At 31.1% G+C, this 20,819-nt stretch overlaps 2 protein-coding genes across 4 annotated transcripts in view; one reads left to right on the forward strand and one right to left on the reverse strand.

Moving 5' to 3' along the window:
* PIG-P (phosphatidylinositol glycan anchor biosynthesis class P) overlaps nucleotides 1–20,819 on the forward strand; it is a 271,287-nt gene that overhangs the window by 21,032 nt on the left and 229,436 nt on the right. The gene's annotated exons all lie outside the window — the stretch shown is intronic.
* On the reverse strand, nucleotides 99–12,909 carry LOC149485923 (uncharacterized). Of its 3 annotated transcripts, XM_089699258.1 has the most exons (14): nucleotides 12,603–12,908; nucleotides 7,209–7,283; nucleotides 6,876–7,004; nucleotides 6,406–6,515; nucleotides 6,096–6,312; nucleotides 5,690–5,767; nucleotides 5,378–5,508; nucleotides 5,142–5,277; nucleotides 4,990–5,070; nucleotides 3,242–3,514; nucleotides 2,681–2,911; nucleotides 2,190–2,462; nucleotides 1,637–1,755; nucleotides 99–1,460 (listed from the first exon to the last, which is right to left on the reverse strand). In XM_089699258.1, the coding sequence occupies exons 1-14, from the start codon at nucleotides 12,609–12,611 to the stop codon at nucleotides 1,391–1,393; spliced, it is 1,932 nt and encodes a 643-aa protein (XP_089555384.1). In that variant the 5' UTR covers nucleotides 12,612–12,908; the 3' UTR covers nucleotides 99–1,390. The 3 variants fall into 3 exon arrangements, with proteins under 3 accessions (XP_089555384.1, XP_089555386.1, XP_089555385.1); XM_089699260.1 differs by lacking the exon at nucleotides 1,637–1,755 and having other exon boundaries at nucleotides 12,603–12,909; XM_089699259.1 differs by lacking the exon at nucleotides 5,690–5,767 and having other exon boundaries at nucleotides 12,603–12,907.

The raw sequence follows: 20,819 nt of genomic DNA on the forward strand, positions 1-20,819 counted from the left end.
TTGAGACTATAGAGACACTATTCATCGAATCACTTGTGTGTTGGGTTATGTATAGAAGGGACAGGGATGTTTAGGGATTCTATGCATTAAAAATAAAACTTGCTTAAGAAATTTTAATGAAGTTCTAGTTATATAATTTATACATTGTAATTTTACATTTTAATAAAGATAATTTCCACTTACTAAGTGAACTAACGGGACTACTTAGGCGAAACACAACACGATGTATCGTGAGCAGTCCTAGAATATTACTATCACTGCAAATATTTATTTACATTATTTGTTTAATTATCAATGTACAGTAATAAAACAATACCTTAAACATATCATTGCTTTGAATATAAATGACATTTTGGTCCAGCTAAAACCTATGCTAAGCACAACTCCTAGAGGAATGAGTAAATATTGCCACCGTGTACATAGGATTATAATTATCATAGTCAATTTACAAGAAATAACTACTAAATGTATAAAGAATGCATTATTTTTAATGTCATGCTATTTTTGATACATCACTTATTTAGTCCAATGTTAAACATCTCTATAATATTCTACTATTCAAATCTAACTTCACATAACATTGCGATAATGCTTTTATTTCACATAGGAGTTCACCTATATTTTAAAATAATCGCGACATGTTTTAGTCGAAATTTTGTATTGTTGGCCTAATAACACTTAAAAACTATACTTTAAAACTAAGTATCTTAATGTTATTTAAGGCAAAAATGTAACTTGTGAATATCAATTAAACATGATTTTTGAATAAGAGATTCTACCTATTAAAATAAAACAATATTATAACTTACATTAACTTAACAAGGTAGTGTACTTAAATGTCAAGATTACATTATTAACAAATGACTGAGAATAAAAAAATATGAATTTATGTTATCACTAGTCACAATTACATTAATAATTAATTTATCTATGATGCAACCAATAGTGGACTACTGACAATATTTGGACTTTCAAAATACCATCTCTTTAGATTTATTGACAAGATAAATTACAAGTTCAAGTTACATTACACTTTTCATTTAACAATTTTATTTTTTGGAAGAATTAATTTTTAATGAATAATATGTAAATTTCAGGTATTTGTTGTGTTCCTGTTCAAAGATCTTATCAACCTTTTTAATAGTTATTCACAGAACTACATATGGCTAAGAGCTAAATTACAACATAAAAAGTATAAAAAAAACATTTGTTTTATCTTACTACTTTATACAAAAAAAAAAAACAATACTGATAACTTCGAGGTATAATTTAAAACATAACAATCTGTTTGACAAAATGATTTTATTTTGTCATTGTATTACATAATGTTGTAATGTTAAAAACATATAAAATATTATCCCTTAATACAATTAATTTTGTGATATGCATTTTATTTCACGGCAGAAAAATTTTGCATTTGGTTGTTCGTGTTTGATGCGACCCAAGAGCTGAAGACATCTCTGAAAATAATAAAAAAATGATTCATTAGAAAAAAGTTAAATTTTAAATAAAATAAAACATATTACGATCAGTTAATTAATAAAAAACTAATCACTAATAAAAAATTTATCAAATTGATTAATCTACAAATACATTATACATATTTAAATTGTAAAGTTGAATTGAGACAAGTTACCTGCAATGGCTGACTACACATTCATTAGAGCAATATTCATTTTCCCATTCACTGTTGGCAATGGCAGGATTGGTGCAGCCTTGTCTTACACAAGATGTTGTTGTATTTGTTTCACTTTGCTGCAAATAATATTTTGAATTTAATTTACTATTTTATATTCTCCAAATTTATATTTTTTTTATTGTTACATAGAGAATAGCAATAGGGAGATTTGATTTTAAGAATAGACACATAGACTGCATTTATTGGGTCCATGTTTTTAAAATATCTGTAGTCATTATTTAAATTGTTACATAAAATTCTATTAAATAAGATAATGTATTTGTAATATATTTCTCTCAAAAATATTAATAATCTTTTAAATATAATGTAAAATGAGTATGTAGTTGTATTATAATTATATATCATAGTTTATCCAATTAATTTTTATGAATTAAAAAGTACACAGTAGTAAAAACGCCATATCTTTCTTGTCTAGTATATTTAACAGCATGCAGTGTTATCATTTGTTTAACAAAAGTCATTTAAAAAGGGATAATCTATTTGAAATTACCTCTGATGATTGTTGTGGAATACCAGAAGCAGCATTATTGTTGTTTGTATGAGGTTCACTTTTTATTGCTTGGTTCTGTGCTTGCTGTTGCTGCGGTGGCTGTTGTTGATGTAATTGTTGTTGTTGCTGCTGTTGCTGGAGGTGTTGTTGCTGCTGTTGCTGATGGAGTTGTTGCTGCTGTTGCTGTGGGTTCTGATTTTGTTGTTGCTGTGTTTGTTGATGGTTCTGTTGGGGCTGTTGCTGGTACTGCTGGACTTGATGCGCTTGCTGCATCTAAATAATCAATTCAATATTCAATAATTTCATAGACAGTAATTTATCAAGCCTATTAAGAATGCTGTTATGACAATACTAATTCAATTAGTAATAATATTAAATTTATACAAATTTCAAAAGAAATCATAATGTTTAATAATGATTGTGACTTTTATTGTATGCAAATTTAGCATGTTCAAATTAAAATTCCATTTTCAATATCCAATAAGTTTTACCTGCTGACTGTGATGATATTGCATAGCTGCATGCACATTAGCCATTGGAGGTGACTGAGATTGCACTTGTCTATAGTTAGGCGGGGACAGTCCCGCATTTGCTGCATAATTAGGGGGAGATTGGGTAGGTTGGTAGTTCCGAGGGGACTGCTGAGTCATGTTCGGTTGACAGTTTTGTGGGGACGCAGCTGGATTCACTTGATAGTTTTGAGGTGGCTGCCCAGGTACCCCCTACAAGGAAATTGAATGAATGAATATAACTTATTATTCACATACAATAACAAAAAAAGGTTATATTACAAGACACAAAAATTGCACACTAGGTAATCTTGATTATTGACCTTATTTTATGGGTTTCGAGAATGTAAAATTGTTGAAATACTGTTAATTGTTCATTTGTAGAAAAACACTCATGTCAACAAAATACAACAGTGTTGATGAAGCAGCTAAACCCAACTTTAATGATGATTGACAAGTACATAAATAAAATAATTTTTTTTAAAAAATATTCGAAAAATTCGAATGGTCGGTAATAATAACATTCATAAAATTTTTACATACTTGGTATGATTGGCCTGGATGTCCTATGTTTCCTTGATAGTTTTGAGGTGATTGTTGAGGATTATTCGGGTAGCCCTGAGGTTGTTGTCCAGCGTATGTAGTTTGGGGTTGCCCACCAGGATAGTTTTGTGGAGAATATCCTTGAGGAGTCGCATTAGGTACAAACCCTTGAGGTGAATGGCCATTACCGTATCCTTGGCCCTGATAATAATTTCCGTAATTGGTATTTGTATTGTTGTGATTAAACATCACTTGATTGTCTTGTTCTGATCCCTATAACAAAAATAAACAAGATTGTGAATCAAGATTGTATTCAAGTATACAAAGCTTAAACAAAGAGCTTTCGACGCATTGTTGCGTTAGTAATTTGCGTGGATAAATGATAATTCTGACATAACTGTTGATAAAACGTACTATATCAAAGTCGGCTGGATTGAAATACATCGTGCAATCAAGTTTATTTCAGAAAGTAAAGCATGAAAAATGAAAATATAATTTAGTCCGCTGTCCGACTCAAATATCGGCATTTCACTAACGTCAAGTGGGCAAGTGACATTGACATTTAGAGAGCTTTAAGTTTCGTACCAGAGAGTATAGAGTATTGTAAAGTTGCCAGGTTTAAAATATTTTTTTATAATTGATTTCATTTTTTTATATAATACTAATAAAATTGCTAATTTACAAACGAATTTCATAGTAAAACAGAAAATTTCAAAGATATATCTTAATTTATATAAATCTCGTGTCACAATGTTTGTCCTCAATGGACTCCTAAACCACTTAACCGATTATAATAAAATTGAAAATTCGTACACCATATTGTGCAGTTCGATCCAACTTGAGAGATAGGAAAGGTTTACCCCGGAAATCACACGGGAAAGGGAACTATGCGGGGCTTTCTCTGAAAACGCGGGCGAAGCCGCGGGCGGAAAGATAGTATAGGTAGATATTTTTTATTTTGCATTGCAATATTTTTTTAAAGTAAGGCGAAAATATATGTATTGATTTCGTTGAAAGGTGCATTTACACATTATTTTTGACTATTAACGTGACGATATTATGTTCGACGAAGAAGCTTATATCTAATACGCGAATCAAGTGCGAACCAAGACGCGAACCAATGTCATTGATACATTCATCTGCCTTTTCGTAACGGTGCATTTACATCAAACGAACATAGAGCTAGAGCATTATTTCGTGATCTTTTGTAATGGAAAACTCGTATTCAGGGATGTTCAGTATTGAATATTCAATAGAATCTTAGAATCTTTTCGAAGAATTTGACATAGTGGGGTTAGAATTAGCATTCGCTTATTTGATGTACACACACTAAAATAAAATCAACCAAAATAAACATTGGTAAAATTAACCAAATGAATCACTTAGCGCTTTGTTCATTGATTCAAATTGAAATTTATATAGATCATCCATTGATTTATGTATTTTGTCATGGTTTTAATTGTTCAAGTATATTTTGTCCTTAGCCTGAATACTCAAAAAGTTAATGTAATTCTTATCTCTTCCCGCTTCATTAAAAAATATTGTAGCCTAATTGGATATATTTTTTAACTCAGTATTATGTTTGTAATTGCCCCCACATCTCCCCGACAAATTGGAGTGTGTTTTTAGTTTTTTACACTTAATCAATTATTGAGTATGATGGGCTGGCCCTTTATGATTGTTTGTGTGATCACTTAATAAATAAATAACACACAAGTTTTATTCACAGACAATTTTATGATATTTACCTTTGACACTAAGCTGGCTCTATATGCTGCTAAAGCTTTCAAATACTCTTTTTTGGCTACTTCTGTTTTTTGCTTGTAAACCTGCAAACAATAATTATTTTTACAATGAATAATACTGAAACTTAGATCAAAAAATTTTTCAAAATACTTACACTTTTATGTTCAGAATCTAATCCATCCCACATAGATGCAACTATCTTAGAAACTTCACCAAAGCTTGCATTTGGATTTTGACCCTTAATAGCAGCTTGTGTGTCACGAAAAAATAAGGCATATGCTGATACTGGCCTACAACAAAAAAGATTATGTTTGACTTGTAAGAGATAATTCTTATTGTATACTTTACAATAAAATTAAACACATAAATGAAAAAAAGAGTAGTACATACTTTTGTGGTTCATTTGGATCCCGTTTCTTCTTTTTCTTTTGTACTTTTGGCTTTTTCTGCATTTGTCCACGATTAATTCCATTATCCATAGGTTCAGGTGAAGATCTTTTTACCCCCATTGTCATATTCATCTATAGAAAATATACATAATGTTAGCAACACTATTAAAGAGTAAGGAATATATATACAATATTTATTACTTATGTGTTTGATTAAGTAAAGACTAAATTTGATAATTCATTGGCAAACACACAAAAGGGATTCAAGTACTGACATAGCTAAAGATACTAAACTAGAAAAATTTGCCTATACCTGATGAAGCGCAGTTTGTTGCTGCCGGCTCGCTGAGCAATAATGTATAGGCAGAAGGCTTTCCGCATCACCAGGCAACTACCAACAAACAACCAATTCATTAGATTTAACTACACTTACATACCATAATCTCTAATTACTCGTGTATATGCCAATGAACTATATTATCAATTAATACTAACTAGTAACTAAGTACAATTTTTAAAAGTCTGTTATGTGTTGTAAGAACTTAAATTTTGAAATAAAATTGATGATGGTTCTTTCATTATTTGGACAGGATAAAATTATAAATTCATTAAGTAGTTTGAAACTTAACTGCTAACAAATAAACTATTTCATATCATTAAAATCATTTATTAGTAAAACTTAAAGCTAATATAATTATATCATTAAATGTTGAAAGTACCTGGGAATGTTGTGATGGTACGCTGTCATCAGAGTCATCACTAGTGGTGCCAGGTGGAGAGGCTCTTTGAGGGGAACCATATACTGGAGCCTGCTGCGTGGGTGTGCTAGGGGTTGGTGGGCCACTCATTACTTGGGTTGGTTGCAACATTAATAGCTGTTGTTGACCTCCTGGCTGCTGCTGAATCATATAATTCCCGGAAGGCGCTACAGCACCACTGCGAGAAAAGATATTACTGTTAAATATTATGTAAAATCTTAATTATTAATCCTGATCAAATTATATCACGCTTTCGGAAGATTCCATTTACCTGTGAGTTGTTACAGGTGTGTGCGGTTCTTGCAAATATAATGGTTGTTGATAAGACGGTGCACCGCCCGGCGGAGCTAGACCATCTTGAGCAGGATTCATCATACCAACCTTCAATGATAAGATATAGTTATCATGGTAATTTCGTATTTGAAAAGTTCTTACAGATATTTAACAAAAAATAAAATAAAGGAAAATTTAAATTCAATGATTATGTACAAAAACAACTACATTTTTATCATTAGGGACATTGACATCTGACAAGTGACAACTGACAATTAACATTTGTTTTTTTTTAAACCATCAGTGACGTCTGTCAAAAAGGGATGGGCCGAGATTCAGTCAAATTGGGACTTAGCGAAGTGGCTTTTATTACTTGTATATACTTGTACCCATTGCACCTAATATATTTTATGAGTATATTGAAGGTACGTACTTATGTTTTTTTCGTATTTTTCTCTTATCACATACCTGAGGTGCAGCATGGTGCATTTGTGTATACTGTATGTGGGAATTCTGCGCACCTCCATTATTTGCGTGTTGTCCATGTATCAGTGGTATATCAAACTCTTCATCGCCGAAGGATGGTGTGTGAAATGTCTGTGAGAAATAAAGATAAGTAAATAAAACTTCATTATTTTCCCTTTCCTTCGTTAGGTTAGCACGTGCATATGTATATCACGTTAAAGTGATTTTTTACAATTAATGTATATTTTATTTTGATGCATTACTTAAATCTATATAGATTACCAAAATGGGTAAAAACAAATAATTTTTATTAGAGAAAAAAAAATCATAACGTACTTGGTCACTCATGGCGTACAGACCAGCTTTGGCGCTGCGGGTATTTGATAATGAGGCGTCGATAGTTTCAGTCCGCTGTAAAAAATAAAACACAATTCAACAATGTTTTAGGATCAATCAATAAATTGCTTTACAATAATTAAAAGTCAAATCGCACCGTAAGTGATAATTTTTTATGTTTAAATTTTATTAAGGTTTAAATTAAGTCAACACAGTCAACAGTTTAAATATTTTTTTTATTTGACGTATTATTGGAATTGTTTTATAAGTTTTGTTTTCAATTTTCCATCAACACATTTTTAATAAAAGGAAAAATCTTGGGCTACAACTTAGGAAGATGTACTGGCTACTGTCGCGCAAGTCCGGTCTGTCGCTGGATAACAAGCTACTCCTATACAAATGCATACTGAAGCCTATGTGGACGTATGGAATTGAGCTATGGGGCACGGCATCAAACTCCAATTTGGAAATCCTGCAACGGTTCCAATCAAAAATGCTGCGGATGATAACAGATGCCCCGTGGTATGTCACAAAATATAACCAACTACATCGTGACCTGAATATACCCCTAGTGAAACAGGAGATCTCCACAAGGCTGAAAAGCTACGCAAAACGTTTAAAAAACCATCCAAACGCACTTGCCTGTAATCTGATGGATACGGAAATCCGACATTTTAAAAGAATTTAAAGAAAGGCCCCACAGGACCTCATAATATGAGGTCTTAGCATAATATAATGAATTGGTCATTGGACTAATACCATTCAAGTCATTTAATTTACCTTCATAATCTCTAGCTAAATGCCTAATTTTCAGGCAGATTGCAAGAAAAATCAGATATTAAAAAAAAAAATCCATCACACTATGAAAAATTACCTTATATACAAATTGTTTTAAGTTTTTTATATCAATGTCTTGAATATTATGCTATTTTCTCATCATGTTTAACTAGCTTTCCACGCTCGGCTTCGCTTGCTTTGTAGAAAACTTAACCAATTATAATATAATATGTACATTCATCAAGAAAAAAGCCTGATCATAATCTATTGCCAAGTTTTAAAGATCTCAGCAACATAACAACATAAGTATTACATTCATACAGACATTAGGACAGACGCGGAACGCGACATTGTTTTAAAGGCTTATAAAAAATTGGTACTTAGGTCTTAGATATGTTTAGTCGTCCGTTTTATAACATGGGGCTAGCTTTTCCCCGTGGGTTTTTCAAAAACCACAGTAGCAGTAGTACCACAGATAATTTAGCGCTATACTGTAGTAGGTTTTATCGAAAACGGACAAACAAAAAGCGGTGGTGGACTTTGTTTTATAACAAAGTTTTATAATATGTAAGTAGTGATTACTGACCCTGTATAACTGAATTATTTTTCCTAGTAACTTACAGTTTGATCTTGTAAATTCAATACATACCTATCGAAAAATGCCAGATGTTTTTTATGATATAATTCAGTCAATATATTATTTAATTAAATATTGCGATGTTGTCACAAGTGATGTTTTGTATATCTTTATCCACAGATACGTACTATCCGTGGATACGTACTGAAAGAAACTATTAATTTTTAAGTACTACAAGATGTATTTTTCAATTTATTTGTTGAATTAGTACCAGTAGTAGAATATAATATTATACGCTTGCATTATACCTATATGCCTTGAAATTTTCGGTTTTACGCCCTGTAGTCCAACCGGAATTGTCCAAGCAAAGTTAAACCGGTTCTTTAAATGGGCCCTAAATAGAAAAAAAAATGCATAACTAATTGAATTCTAAAATTGTATTCCCTACAAAACAGGTGGTTTCTGAAATATATATACGTATATATATCAGCCAAAAATATTTCTTGATCATTGCAAGGGAAGCTCTACGCGCCTAAGCTACTCCATAGAACATCAGCTATCTGTCAGTGAAAGTCCGGTCATAATCGGTCCAGCCTTTCCAGAGATTAACCGGAACAAAGAGACAGACAGACAAACATTGTAAAAATACTATTTTGGTATTTGTACATTGAAATAAAGATCTGTATCCGTGTCTATCTTGTGTCTTTAATGTCCGTGGATATATCCATACTAATATTATAAATGCGAAAGTAACTCTGTCTGTCTGTTACTCAATCACGCCTAAACTATTGAACCAATTTGCATGAAATTTGGTATGGAGATATTTTGATACCCGAGAAAGGACATAGGCTACCTTTTATTGCGAAATATGTACCACGGGCGAAGCCGGGGCGGACCTCTAGTGTTACTATATTTTTAACGATCCGGCCGCGGCAGCGGCACATCACTAGGTGAACTATTTCCTATATTAAAATTTGAACTCTACTTAAAATCTAAATATTAGGATTAACAAGAAAATAGCTTTTCTTCGTTCCTGACCTTCGTTCTTAGTAAGTTGGTAGTTTACAAACCGACATCAAACTAACTGTGATTACTGCGCAACAACATCGTTAACTTTCGACGTGATACTTAAGATCAATTTTATAAAATTATTCAGCAATTATGTGTTATAGCAAAAACGATTTATCTATTTAAATTGAAGGCCTAAAATAATAGTCGATCTACAACCAAGGCACTTAAAATAATTAAGTGTACATAACATAATGCATTATATTATAAAGGTTTACTTAATAATAGATTACAAAGTAAAGTAACGTCGCTTTACATCATCGTAGGTACTAGTATTATCTTTCTAGAGCTTTCGCCTTTCATAAAATGAATCAATAATCTTTTAACTTTTATAGTACATATTGGTGAAAAAGGCTACATACAGTACATACTAAAGGCGGATCAGACTGTACCTAGTGACCTACTTCAGATAAATATTTTTCACTAATTAGTAATTAGTTATACCTATTTATTAACAAACTATATACTTATTAACATTATTTAATATTTTGGGAGTTATATGCATGTCTAGTATTTCCGCAAAACACTATAATACAAGTAGCTAATTTTTTATTTGAATAATGATATTCAATGAGTTTTTATATCATTGATTTAAATATTGTATCGTTATTACGTGCTTATGATAAATAAATACAAAAAATAAATAATATATGTTTTTTAAACAACATTAGTTATACATAATTAAATCGCAATAAGTTATATGATACCTGTGTATGATACGTATGGCAATAATGTTTATTTCACTTCACGTGGCAACAATTAAAATTATCGAAGTTTCAAAAATCAATTGATCAGTATTGTGTAGCGTGTACTGGTTTGACGGCAAGTTGGTCTCATTCTCCTCAGACCGGTTTGTGGCACACCGGCTGCTGCGGACCCAATGGATCTGAACATTACATACCACTATCGAGTAAGTGAAAGGACACGTTAATTGCTTTATATGATATACGATTTTGCAATAAACTATTTCGATCGAGCCGAAACATTCATGCTAGGTGCCTACTCGAAATTTAGGATTTGCGTTTGATAAATTTTTATCTACGTTTTCATTCATAATTTTTAATTTGTATATGTAAATATTTAGATGAAACCATTAATGTAACTAATATCAGTGTATTTTTAATAATTATAATTGTTTTACATCCATCGTTTACCGATGTAGGTATCATAATTGAAAATTATTATTATAACGAAGCATCCATAATGATTGTGTTTCTAATATGTTTTTAGAGCGTGGAAAGTAGAAAGTTTTAAAAAGTAGGTAGCTTTAATAAACATCGAAAAGTTACTTTAAGTTATTTATATTAAAAAGAAAAGTAAACATATTGGAAATTTTGTATTTTTTTGAATTAAGTAGGTACATACTCGATGTATAAGTACTTACTATAAATGCATAAATATGAGTAGTTATAGTTACACATACTTACAGATATTAGGTACAAGATTTAAAACAATTTATTAAAGTGGTAAGTATTCGTTTCTTTTATAGTAGGTACCTATATTAAATTCCTCAACGCTTACTTGTTGTTAAAAAAAATCCACGCATGACTTTCAATTCGGAAAACATGTAGGTAGGTAATTGAACTATAATAAATATAATAATTAGGAAAAATAATATTTGTTTAATTAAATATACATAATGATACATACCAAGAATGGATATTAAACATTCGGATTATACAAGCTTATAAAAGTAAGTACCTACTCTCACATAATATCTACTATCAATGTAGAGCTGTGTCAGCTATTTAGAACATAATTGTAACGGTCAATGACCCCATTTAATTCGTCCCACTAAAATAGCGTTAAATCAATTGATGTTATTACAATTGGAATGCATTTCTCAACATAGCTTGTCTACAAATTTGAGGGTGAATTCAAATAGAACATAAAAAATACGAGCAGGTGAATGTTTTAGATCACGTATAAAAAATGTAGAGTCAAAGTCGACCCAGCGCTTTGTTTACTTTTTTTCTTTATATTTTTGTAGCTTTTGGTTATGATTGTTTATTTAGGTATTTCTTTGAATTTACTTTGTTGTAGAAATCGAATATATTATATACATACCAAAATTGTAGACCATAAATGTGTAAGTATGTAATTTTTACAAAATAGAAAATAGAGTTTTGAAAAAAAATCCTATATAATAATATTATGAATAAGTATGTGAATGAGATTTTCTTTGTATAATTATTGAAATAAGCAACAACTCAAAATTTAATATATATTTTTATGTTTTTCAAAATTTACTTAATCTTTTTTCATTATCTAGGTACCTACCTATATATACCTATATATTTAGAAGAAGCTTCTAGTTATTTACTAAACATTAACGTACTACATTCTTTAAAGATATGTAATACCTAGCTGTTTTATTCATATTTACCAACAGATAGGAAGGTATAGTGGATCATATTTAAAGATAGAGAAATTTAGTCCCCGTAGAGCCCCGCTTAATAGGGGTAAAGCGGGGCAAAAATAAAAATAAAATCTTTTATGAACGCATAGTAAGTTAAAAGACTTATTCATAATGAAACTCATAAATATATCATAGTATTATATAAATTCTTATCTTTATATCACAGGGTATCTCTGTCCCAGTTTGTACCTACTCTGATAGTATTTTATCATATTTTGTATTTAATTAGCAGTAGTTTCTAATATTTATATATTTGAAGACATGAGAAATATAATAATAAAGCGTTATAATAAAGTATAAGCATATATATTGTATATGTATTTAAGCATACAAAGATTCTATTAACGTATTAAGTATTACACATCTGCATATTTTATTTTATTAAAATAGATATTACATATATTATATGTTCATAAATTATATATAAATGTTAATGAAAGTGACGTAAAATTACATGAAATGGTTAATACATATTATTAAATTATTGAGATAACACAATACTAGAACGTATTAAGTATAATAGAATGCATAAACAACCGCCACGTATACTTACTTCATTCATAAAGAACGCTTAAATCCAATTATTTACGTAGGTAGTCCGGCTTCATTAAGATTTGATAAAAAAATTGAGGAAGTAAAATTGAAATTATTCCAATATTAATTGATAGAGCACTTTAATTCCACAGTACACAGTTCATTGTATAGTTAGAGTTCACATCAAATGTAGGTTCACAAAATGACATTGGGCAATATTTACTTTTCTTGAATTATTATCGAAATCAGCGGAAAACATTTACGGAGTTATGTGTGATGCGCTAGACACACGTGCGAACCGCGCGGGAAGACTGCGTGGCGTTTAGACCGCGAGCTGCGGTGGGGCGCTGGCCGCGTCGCTCCGCGCGTAATCTTGAGCCACCCGCTGTAGTACCCATGCCCGCCGTCATATGCCGATGGCGCTAATATAGTCTTCATAACGTTTTCGAAGCACTTTAAACTTGGCTCTATAAATTGTACGGTTAAAAAAATAACCTGACAAACAATTTTACTTCTTTTGAATATATCTAATGGACTATACAGCTATAACTCTCATATAAGAACAAAACGTTTTGCTCTTATAAGAACAAATAAAATGTCTAACATTTTTAAGTCATTTGGAGGCAAGTTTTTCTATTATACAAGGACAATACATCTATTATTAGTTCGAGACTGCATCATTATGTACTTGCGAATGTATATTACTTTTTATAATTTATAATACATACCTATCTGTTGAAATAAATATGACTTGGTATAGACTCTACATTAGCGGCTCTTTACAAAAAGTTATTTCAATCATAATGATCTAAGTTAAATTTAGTTGTCTGAATTATATTCAGTAATCACAATACCATAATACAACATTTCCGATGATTATTAAAAAAAAAAAAAATTTTGTACCAAAAATTATACAGAACAAGATTGAGTACAGCTTACCACTTACTAGTTTCTACTGAAATACATTTATTGATTTTGATTCTATTAGTCATCTTACAGTTTTTAAGTTAAGATAAAAAATAAAAATTATCTACCAATTTTTGACTCTACATTGAAATATGTATGAACAGATAATATTATTAAATAATTTTACTTTATAAAATACCAAATTTTTTTGTTGTTGACTTGCTTAAAAATCGAAGCTATCAAAAATCCTGTATTTAAACGCTGGTGATTTTAAGAGACATAATTTTTATGTGAAAACATAGAGCTCTTAACCAGAGATTGCGTAAGTTATAAAACTTTTAAAAATAAATATCAAATAATTTCCTGACACCTAGTAGTATTTACTAAAATAAATAGACTAATTAAAAATTAGTAGATTTCAAGTATGCTTGAAAATTAAAAAAAAAAACCAGCTCCATATTAAAGGTTTTTTTTTTAATTTTCTCAGCATCATAATGATGATCCCTCATATCCTTTGCTTTGTCATTTAAAAAAGACAAAAAATAATTTTCAAAAAATGAATCTTATAATCTCGGCTTATAATGGTAATGATGATGATGTCATATTCAACACTATTCTCGATCAGGGTATTGGAATTGAACGTGTTTCCTCTCTGTTGTCCTCTGTTTTTTGGAGTGCTCTTTTGTGGTAGTGGTGATTATTTCTTTTCTCGTAGGAAATATGATGTAAATATTATTCTTATTCCTTTAAAAACGGTGTGCACGCATATTTCTAAGTAACTTCCGTTTCTTTGTCGGATATTGTTTAAATAATATAAACATTAATATTTTACATTTAATAAAAATATATATACTCTAAGGAGAACTCCAGGATCTTCTTGCAAACATTGAATACTAGATATGCCCACGACTTTGTTGGCACTAGCGTAGATTAAAATACAAATGACTTTCTTCCGATAACATTATATTACAAAACTTCATCAAAATCTGTAGTTTTCGCATGATAACCAAACAGAGAGCAAACAGGCAGACATTGATTCCAAAATTAAATAGGTTTTTTGGATTGTGGTACATTTTTTATATAGAACTAGCGGTCCGCCCCGGCTTCGCCCGTGGTACATGTTTACGTTTTCTCTACATAAGAACCATCCTCGTACTTCAAGGAATATAATAAAAAAAGAATTATCGAAATCGGTTCAGCCGTTCTCGAGTTATGCGCTTACCAACACATTTTGCGATTCATTTTTATATATAAGACTAGCGGTCCGCCCCGGCTTCGCCCGTGGTACATAATATTTACGTTTTCTCTACATAAGAACCATCCTCGTACTTCAAGGAATACAATAAAAAAAGAATTATCGAAATCGGTTCAGCCGTTCTCGAGTTATGCGCTTACCAACACATTTTGCGATTCATTTTTATATATAAAGATATAATATGTAGAAGGTGTTGTGTAATAATATTAAATATTGTAATGATAATAGTTATCAAATGATAATAGTTAACTACAGGTAGAGCACGTGTGACGGTTTTGAAAAATTTATTTTGTGTTAAGAAAAGTTCGTCGATTTTAAGATATCCAACATTTCCAAAATACAGAAAAATAAACTCTTTGCTTCTCTTTCCGGCGGTAAGATTCCAAATATTAACTACTTTTTCTTCCTGTTTGCTATTATAATATTAAATTTAAACCATAATAATTCATCAAGAGGTACGTACAATGTACATTATGTAGTTCCTTATAAACAAAGATGAAACTTAAATTCCCATTAAATTACTTATGCAATGAAAGCCAGGGTCTTAATTAAAGAAAATTACTTATTTAATAACTGCACAAAGAGAAGATTACAATTTTAAAAATATCAATATTTAATTTTACAAAAGGTGTTCAAACTGGCCCTTCAGCTCTAGCTGCTGCTTATTTTACTTAATTATTATACTTAAACTTATCTAATTATTTTTTTTCAGACAACCTAGTGTTATGTCTAACGGTAACTTATGAAAAAAAAGAGACGTACTTACGCACCGAGGGTTTCGTTAAAATTTGTTTTGTTTATATTTAGATTTTTGTAACTGTAAATTTAACTGTTTGTTCAAGGGTAGTAGATTTGATCCCCTTGCGAATGTCGAAAATTTGCAGTATAGGCGGATGTATCTTTCGATTGCCTTGGCGTATAATTTTGATTTTTTTTTCACATCTTCAAGGGACGGTAGACCTAAGTATTCAATAATATATACATTTCAGCTTGATAGCTCCACGCGCTCCTATGAAAAAGGACCTTGACGGACAGGCAGATCATTTTTCCATTTGGTGTTTCAGATCCTAATTAATGAGAAGTACCAATAGATTGATAAAAATATAAATAATTGAATAAAATAAATAGTAGCAATGTGTGTAATGCGACTTTAGACACAAACAATTACGAGTTATTATCGGTTGTGTTGTCTATTTATATTTCAACCGCCCACGTAAATAAGTGGAGTTATAGGGTGGATGTACCACTAGTTGACCATTTAAGCGGTTTTATCTTTAGCTATATATAAAAAACGGGTTATTTGTTTTACGTTCAATGTTATTTTTGGGACACAGATAATTGAATACTCACTGTAACTATTGTTCTTAATATCAATTTGATAACCTTCAAAGGTTTTATGAAAACTACTCTGAAAGTTATTTCTGCTAAAAACACCATTACTTGACCACTGATCACCAATATCTGACCATCATTACTCTAAAAGTTGACCATTTTCAAAATGGACAAAATGTCCTTCTTCGAACATTAGTTTTGTTTAATAAATAAATATATTATTTAATAAATACAGATAGATTGATGAAATCAAACCACTTGGTCACGGAAATCAAGTGGACAACTCAAGGTTAATAATATTCTCGGCCCCGAAACCTGACCAACTAAGTTCGGTATAAAAATCTTACGGTGGTCAGCTTTTGGAAATATGCAACATAAAGCTATGACTTAACTACGGCTTATATGGTTTGTTAAATTAGGTAGGTATAAGCACAAACCAAAGCAAGTCTTTCTTAGCAAAATATAAAGAACCAAGAGCTGACCATACTGGTCAACAATAGGCGAAAAATTGTTTTCGTTGCTCCAAAAGATAACCAGGCCGCTAAAAATCATGAAAAACTGTTCACCTAAAAAATGAAGCCGAAAGTCTATAACAGAATGGTTCAACATTATGCCTATAACAAGACATATAAAGAGTAATCGATTGCATTCAAGATAAATTAAGATTTCCCAATCAACTCCCGATAAAAAACTCTTAGTAAAAAATGTGATTACTTACGGGGCACCTACTTAATAACATCTTCGTGTTGAAAAAATGTCAATATTTCTGACCAATGGCAGCAAGGTTTGTTTTTATTTTATAGATGATGTTGCTTTATAGAAAAAACAATAAACTATCATCTGGGGCTGCCGTATTTTCTTAATTGGCGCGTATATTTGAATTTCGGTCATGTATTGGCGCTTGGTCAGCTAGTGGTACATTGACCCTATTTAGTTTAACATGAATAATTATATATTATGTTTTCCAAAACAGTAAAACTAATTTATAGTTTACAGAAAGATTGGTATAGTAAAGTAAAGGTTAGTGGATTAAATTTTATTTAGGGTTTAAAATGTAAGTTTAATGCCAGTAGAATTTCCTATTTCTATATTGTCTAGGAGCTTCCATTGAATTATATTTCTTATATTTCCATCTACTATAAATTTATTTTATTTATTTATTACACTTTATTGTAATACAATCACTTAATAATAGGAAACAATAAGAAGAAAATATGGTCAAGAAAGATGTAGTACAATCGGCGGCCTTATCACTAAGCAGTGATCTCTGCCAGGCAACCAAGCGGTAAAAAAGCGAAATATTTAGTAAATAAAATTTTGGAAATAAAATTAGAATTTAAATTTAAACATGAAAATAAAAAAGTATGATACTTACACAAAAAGTACATTATATTATGCACATAAATAACTATACATATATGTATAATAACTATACTATAAATAACCTTACATAATATATATATACAATATATTATTATACATAATAGAAAATAAAGGTATTTTTTCTTTAAATATTTTACTTAGGTAACTTTATAATCTAACAAAAATATTGCCAATTTGTAGATCGCTCTTGTATTTTACAGGCTACAAGCAACCGTGTGATAAACCTTCAAATTCTAATTTTTCTACAATTATAATTTTTAGATGCATTCATTTCTTTTTAATTAAGAACATTGGTAAAGTAATTAAGAATTTTAGTCATATCAATAAATCCTTTATTTCTTAACTTTATCATTAATAATCCTTTCATTATCCTTCATTATAATTCCTTCTGGAAATTAATTGATTTTTGCTCGCGATAAAAACATTTTAGAAATTATTTTGTTCGTGAACAACTTACCACCATGTACATAGTAATTAGTATGTCGTAGCTCCATGCAGAAAATACCGTGGGGTATTCTTGCTCCGCGTTGCCCAATTTATATTTTTACATATTATATGAAATAAATATCCTAAAAGTATATGTGTTTCCTAACGTTTATAAACAAGGACTCCTCACTAGCTTCGATATACCTACATATTATGTAATTTACTGGTCGGTAGTGAAATGTTTAAAATAATTTAACATTATACATAATAATGTGTAAGAATGGATCAATTAATAACCATTTATTATATAAAAATGTTGTAATTCTCTGTCTTAATTTAATATAATAAAAACTAGACATTTCTTGGTTATTTGTTTATACTCAAACGGCTTAACAAAAATCTTATATTATTTCACATTCTTCATATTTTCGAAGTAATTTAAGCTATTTTTTTATGTTCTAGAGTTCTAGACTCAGACGGGTGAACTCGGGACAAGCGGCTAGTAACAGATAAAAATCTTCTATAGAAAAGCGATATCTGAATATGTTAACATACAGAAATGTTTTTAGTGCGATACATCGTACTAAAAACATCATAGATGGCTCTATGATGTTTAATTTGTCGCTCAGAAAAGCAGCATGAAGCAGTAATTTTAAGTCTAAAATACAGCTGAAAAATAGATAGAAAATTTTTATAACTTAAATTATTCGAATGATATAATTTTGTTTTTTTTTTCTCATATTTAATATTACACCGTAAGAAGCGCATAAAAGGCTATGGAGACTTACCTTATACATATTGTATATTTTGTACGTGTGTTCACGATCATCCCCAGACGTTTGAATAGGTTCCATACTGTGCTATTAACAGTATGGGACACTGAAATTATTGTGCTACGGTCCATTTACTTTATATTAACTAATTTACAAACTTTAAAGTTTAAATTGAAGTAAAGTGTACTTAAAGTAATAACATAAGTATAGAACTAATTGTAGCTATGAAATTAGTGGTAATACTTTTTAAAATAATGAATGAGATAAAATGAAGTAGCAGATCACTGTAACAACTTTTATGGCGGTAGTCAAGGAAGCCGGCATCGAAGTGTAATCCGTCGTAATTATGTATTATCAATGGAGAAGGTGCGTAAGGCAAGGTGTAACCGTCAACAGGCAAGCGGCGAGCACGTGGCCGATACGGGTTGCACGGAACCCGATGCGGCGGGACACTTGCGAATTCGCGAGGGAGCAACCGCCGGAAACCGAGGTGTACCAGGGCTCCTCGAGTACAGAGAAGTGGCGGCCCGCGGCACGCCCGCTCCGCACCCCGCACCCCCCACGCCCCGAGCCCCGCATGCACTCCGAAGCCTCCACGCCACCGCTCACCCCGCATTCTATACTCGCCTTAATCGCAAATTAAACTTCCAGTAATGTTTTCTGTTAAGCTTAGAGCTTAATTTGATGTCATTCATTACGTTGGATTAGGAAATTGCGTAACTGATTACTTACATTATATTTATATTCAGTTAATATAGTGAACGTATATCGTTTACTCGATTAGGTATAGCATGTCATGAAATATTAAACATACTTTTAACTTGAATTGCTTTATGTATTTTTCGATTACAGAATAACACAGAAGTGTCAATATGTAAGTATAAATTGCATTAATATTGCGATCATTGACTATATACCGCATATAATGCACTTATAATAATGTTATTACAGGAAATCCCTACGCCAGACAACAAGGGTGGCATACCCAGACATGCCATAATTGTTTGTGTTCAAAGCATACGCATTGCAATCAATTGACCCGTCCATCCCCTTATCGGTGCCCTCGCTTTATTGTCTGCAAAATTTTAAACGAGTATATTTTTTTAGAAGAGGTTTATCTAATAAAATACTTTACTTCTAGTTTAGGTATCATGTATCATATCATTTAGATATGATGTAATGATACATAAAAATCAAAAGTCAACTATCTGGCTCACTCATTAAGGTAATATAGACTTTCTAAAACACTGGTTGTTTCTAAGAAACCATAATATATAAATTATAATACATTTCAATACATTCAGGTTTAAGTAGCTCAAGGTTTGAGTCTGTTTCATTGCAATGCATTTTTAAATTTTTGGCATTATTGTTTGAATTTATAAGCAATAAACATTTTATAATGGTTAATAGTTATTTGGATTGACAATAACTCCAATTTGCAAAGGTAGAATTCTATGTTGTTTTTATGTTTTAGGAACAAGTCTTGTGTATGTTAACTGAATGTGAATCTTCATATTAAGTAGGTACTTTATATCATATACATTCACAATTTTGATAAACTGAACTCAGTGGCAGGAATGAGAATAAGTGGGTCATCAAAAGCTTCTTCATATTTGAAATTTATGAGAGACGTGCAAGTCGGTGCATATGGTCGACAATATAATAGATTCTGAACATATGAAAAGAAGGCCAGATAAGGTGTTCCCATGTTTCTTATTTCGTCCAAGCACATCAAGCAAGAGGCCGTTGGTCTTCTGACCTCTTTAAGCGATGTATTGGTTGTTTTGAGTGGGTCGGTCTATTTGTGGTGACAGGAGAAGCGTGGGTGCCGCGTGTACTGAGCTGGAGTGGCAATGACCTTGACACTAAGCGAGTGGCCTTGGGTAGCACGTGGCGGCTGACACCCGCTGTCTGTTGTCGGAACGCCGCCGCCGCCTTTCCCAAGGGAGCCTGATGTGGATACGCCTTGCAAACTTTTTCTAATAGATATCGAATCCGATGAAGGATTTATTTCTCAAGGCATTGTTCTTTGGTTATATCGTTCGTCGACTGATGATAGTAGACATTTTATATAATTTGAATCTTATGATATTTAAATCTTCAATCTACAAATATTGTAATGTGTGCTGTGAGCAAATTGATAACTCTATCTGAGCTCTAC

This window comes from Colias philodice, chromosome 9 (assembly GCF_061535455.1).
Source record: "Colias philodice isolate Cphi_HAF_F1 chromosome 9, ilColPhil1 Martin Lab GWU primary, whole genome shotgun sequence".
In the NCBI taxonomy this organism is placed as follows: Eukaryota; Metazoa; Arthropoda; class Insecta; order Lepidoptera; family Pieridae; genus Colias; species Colias philodice.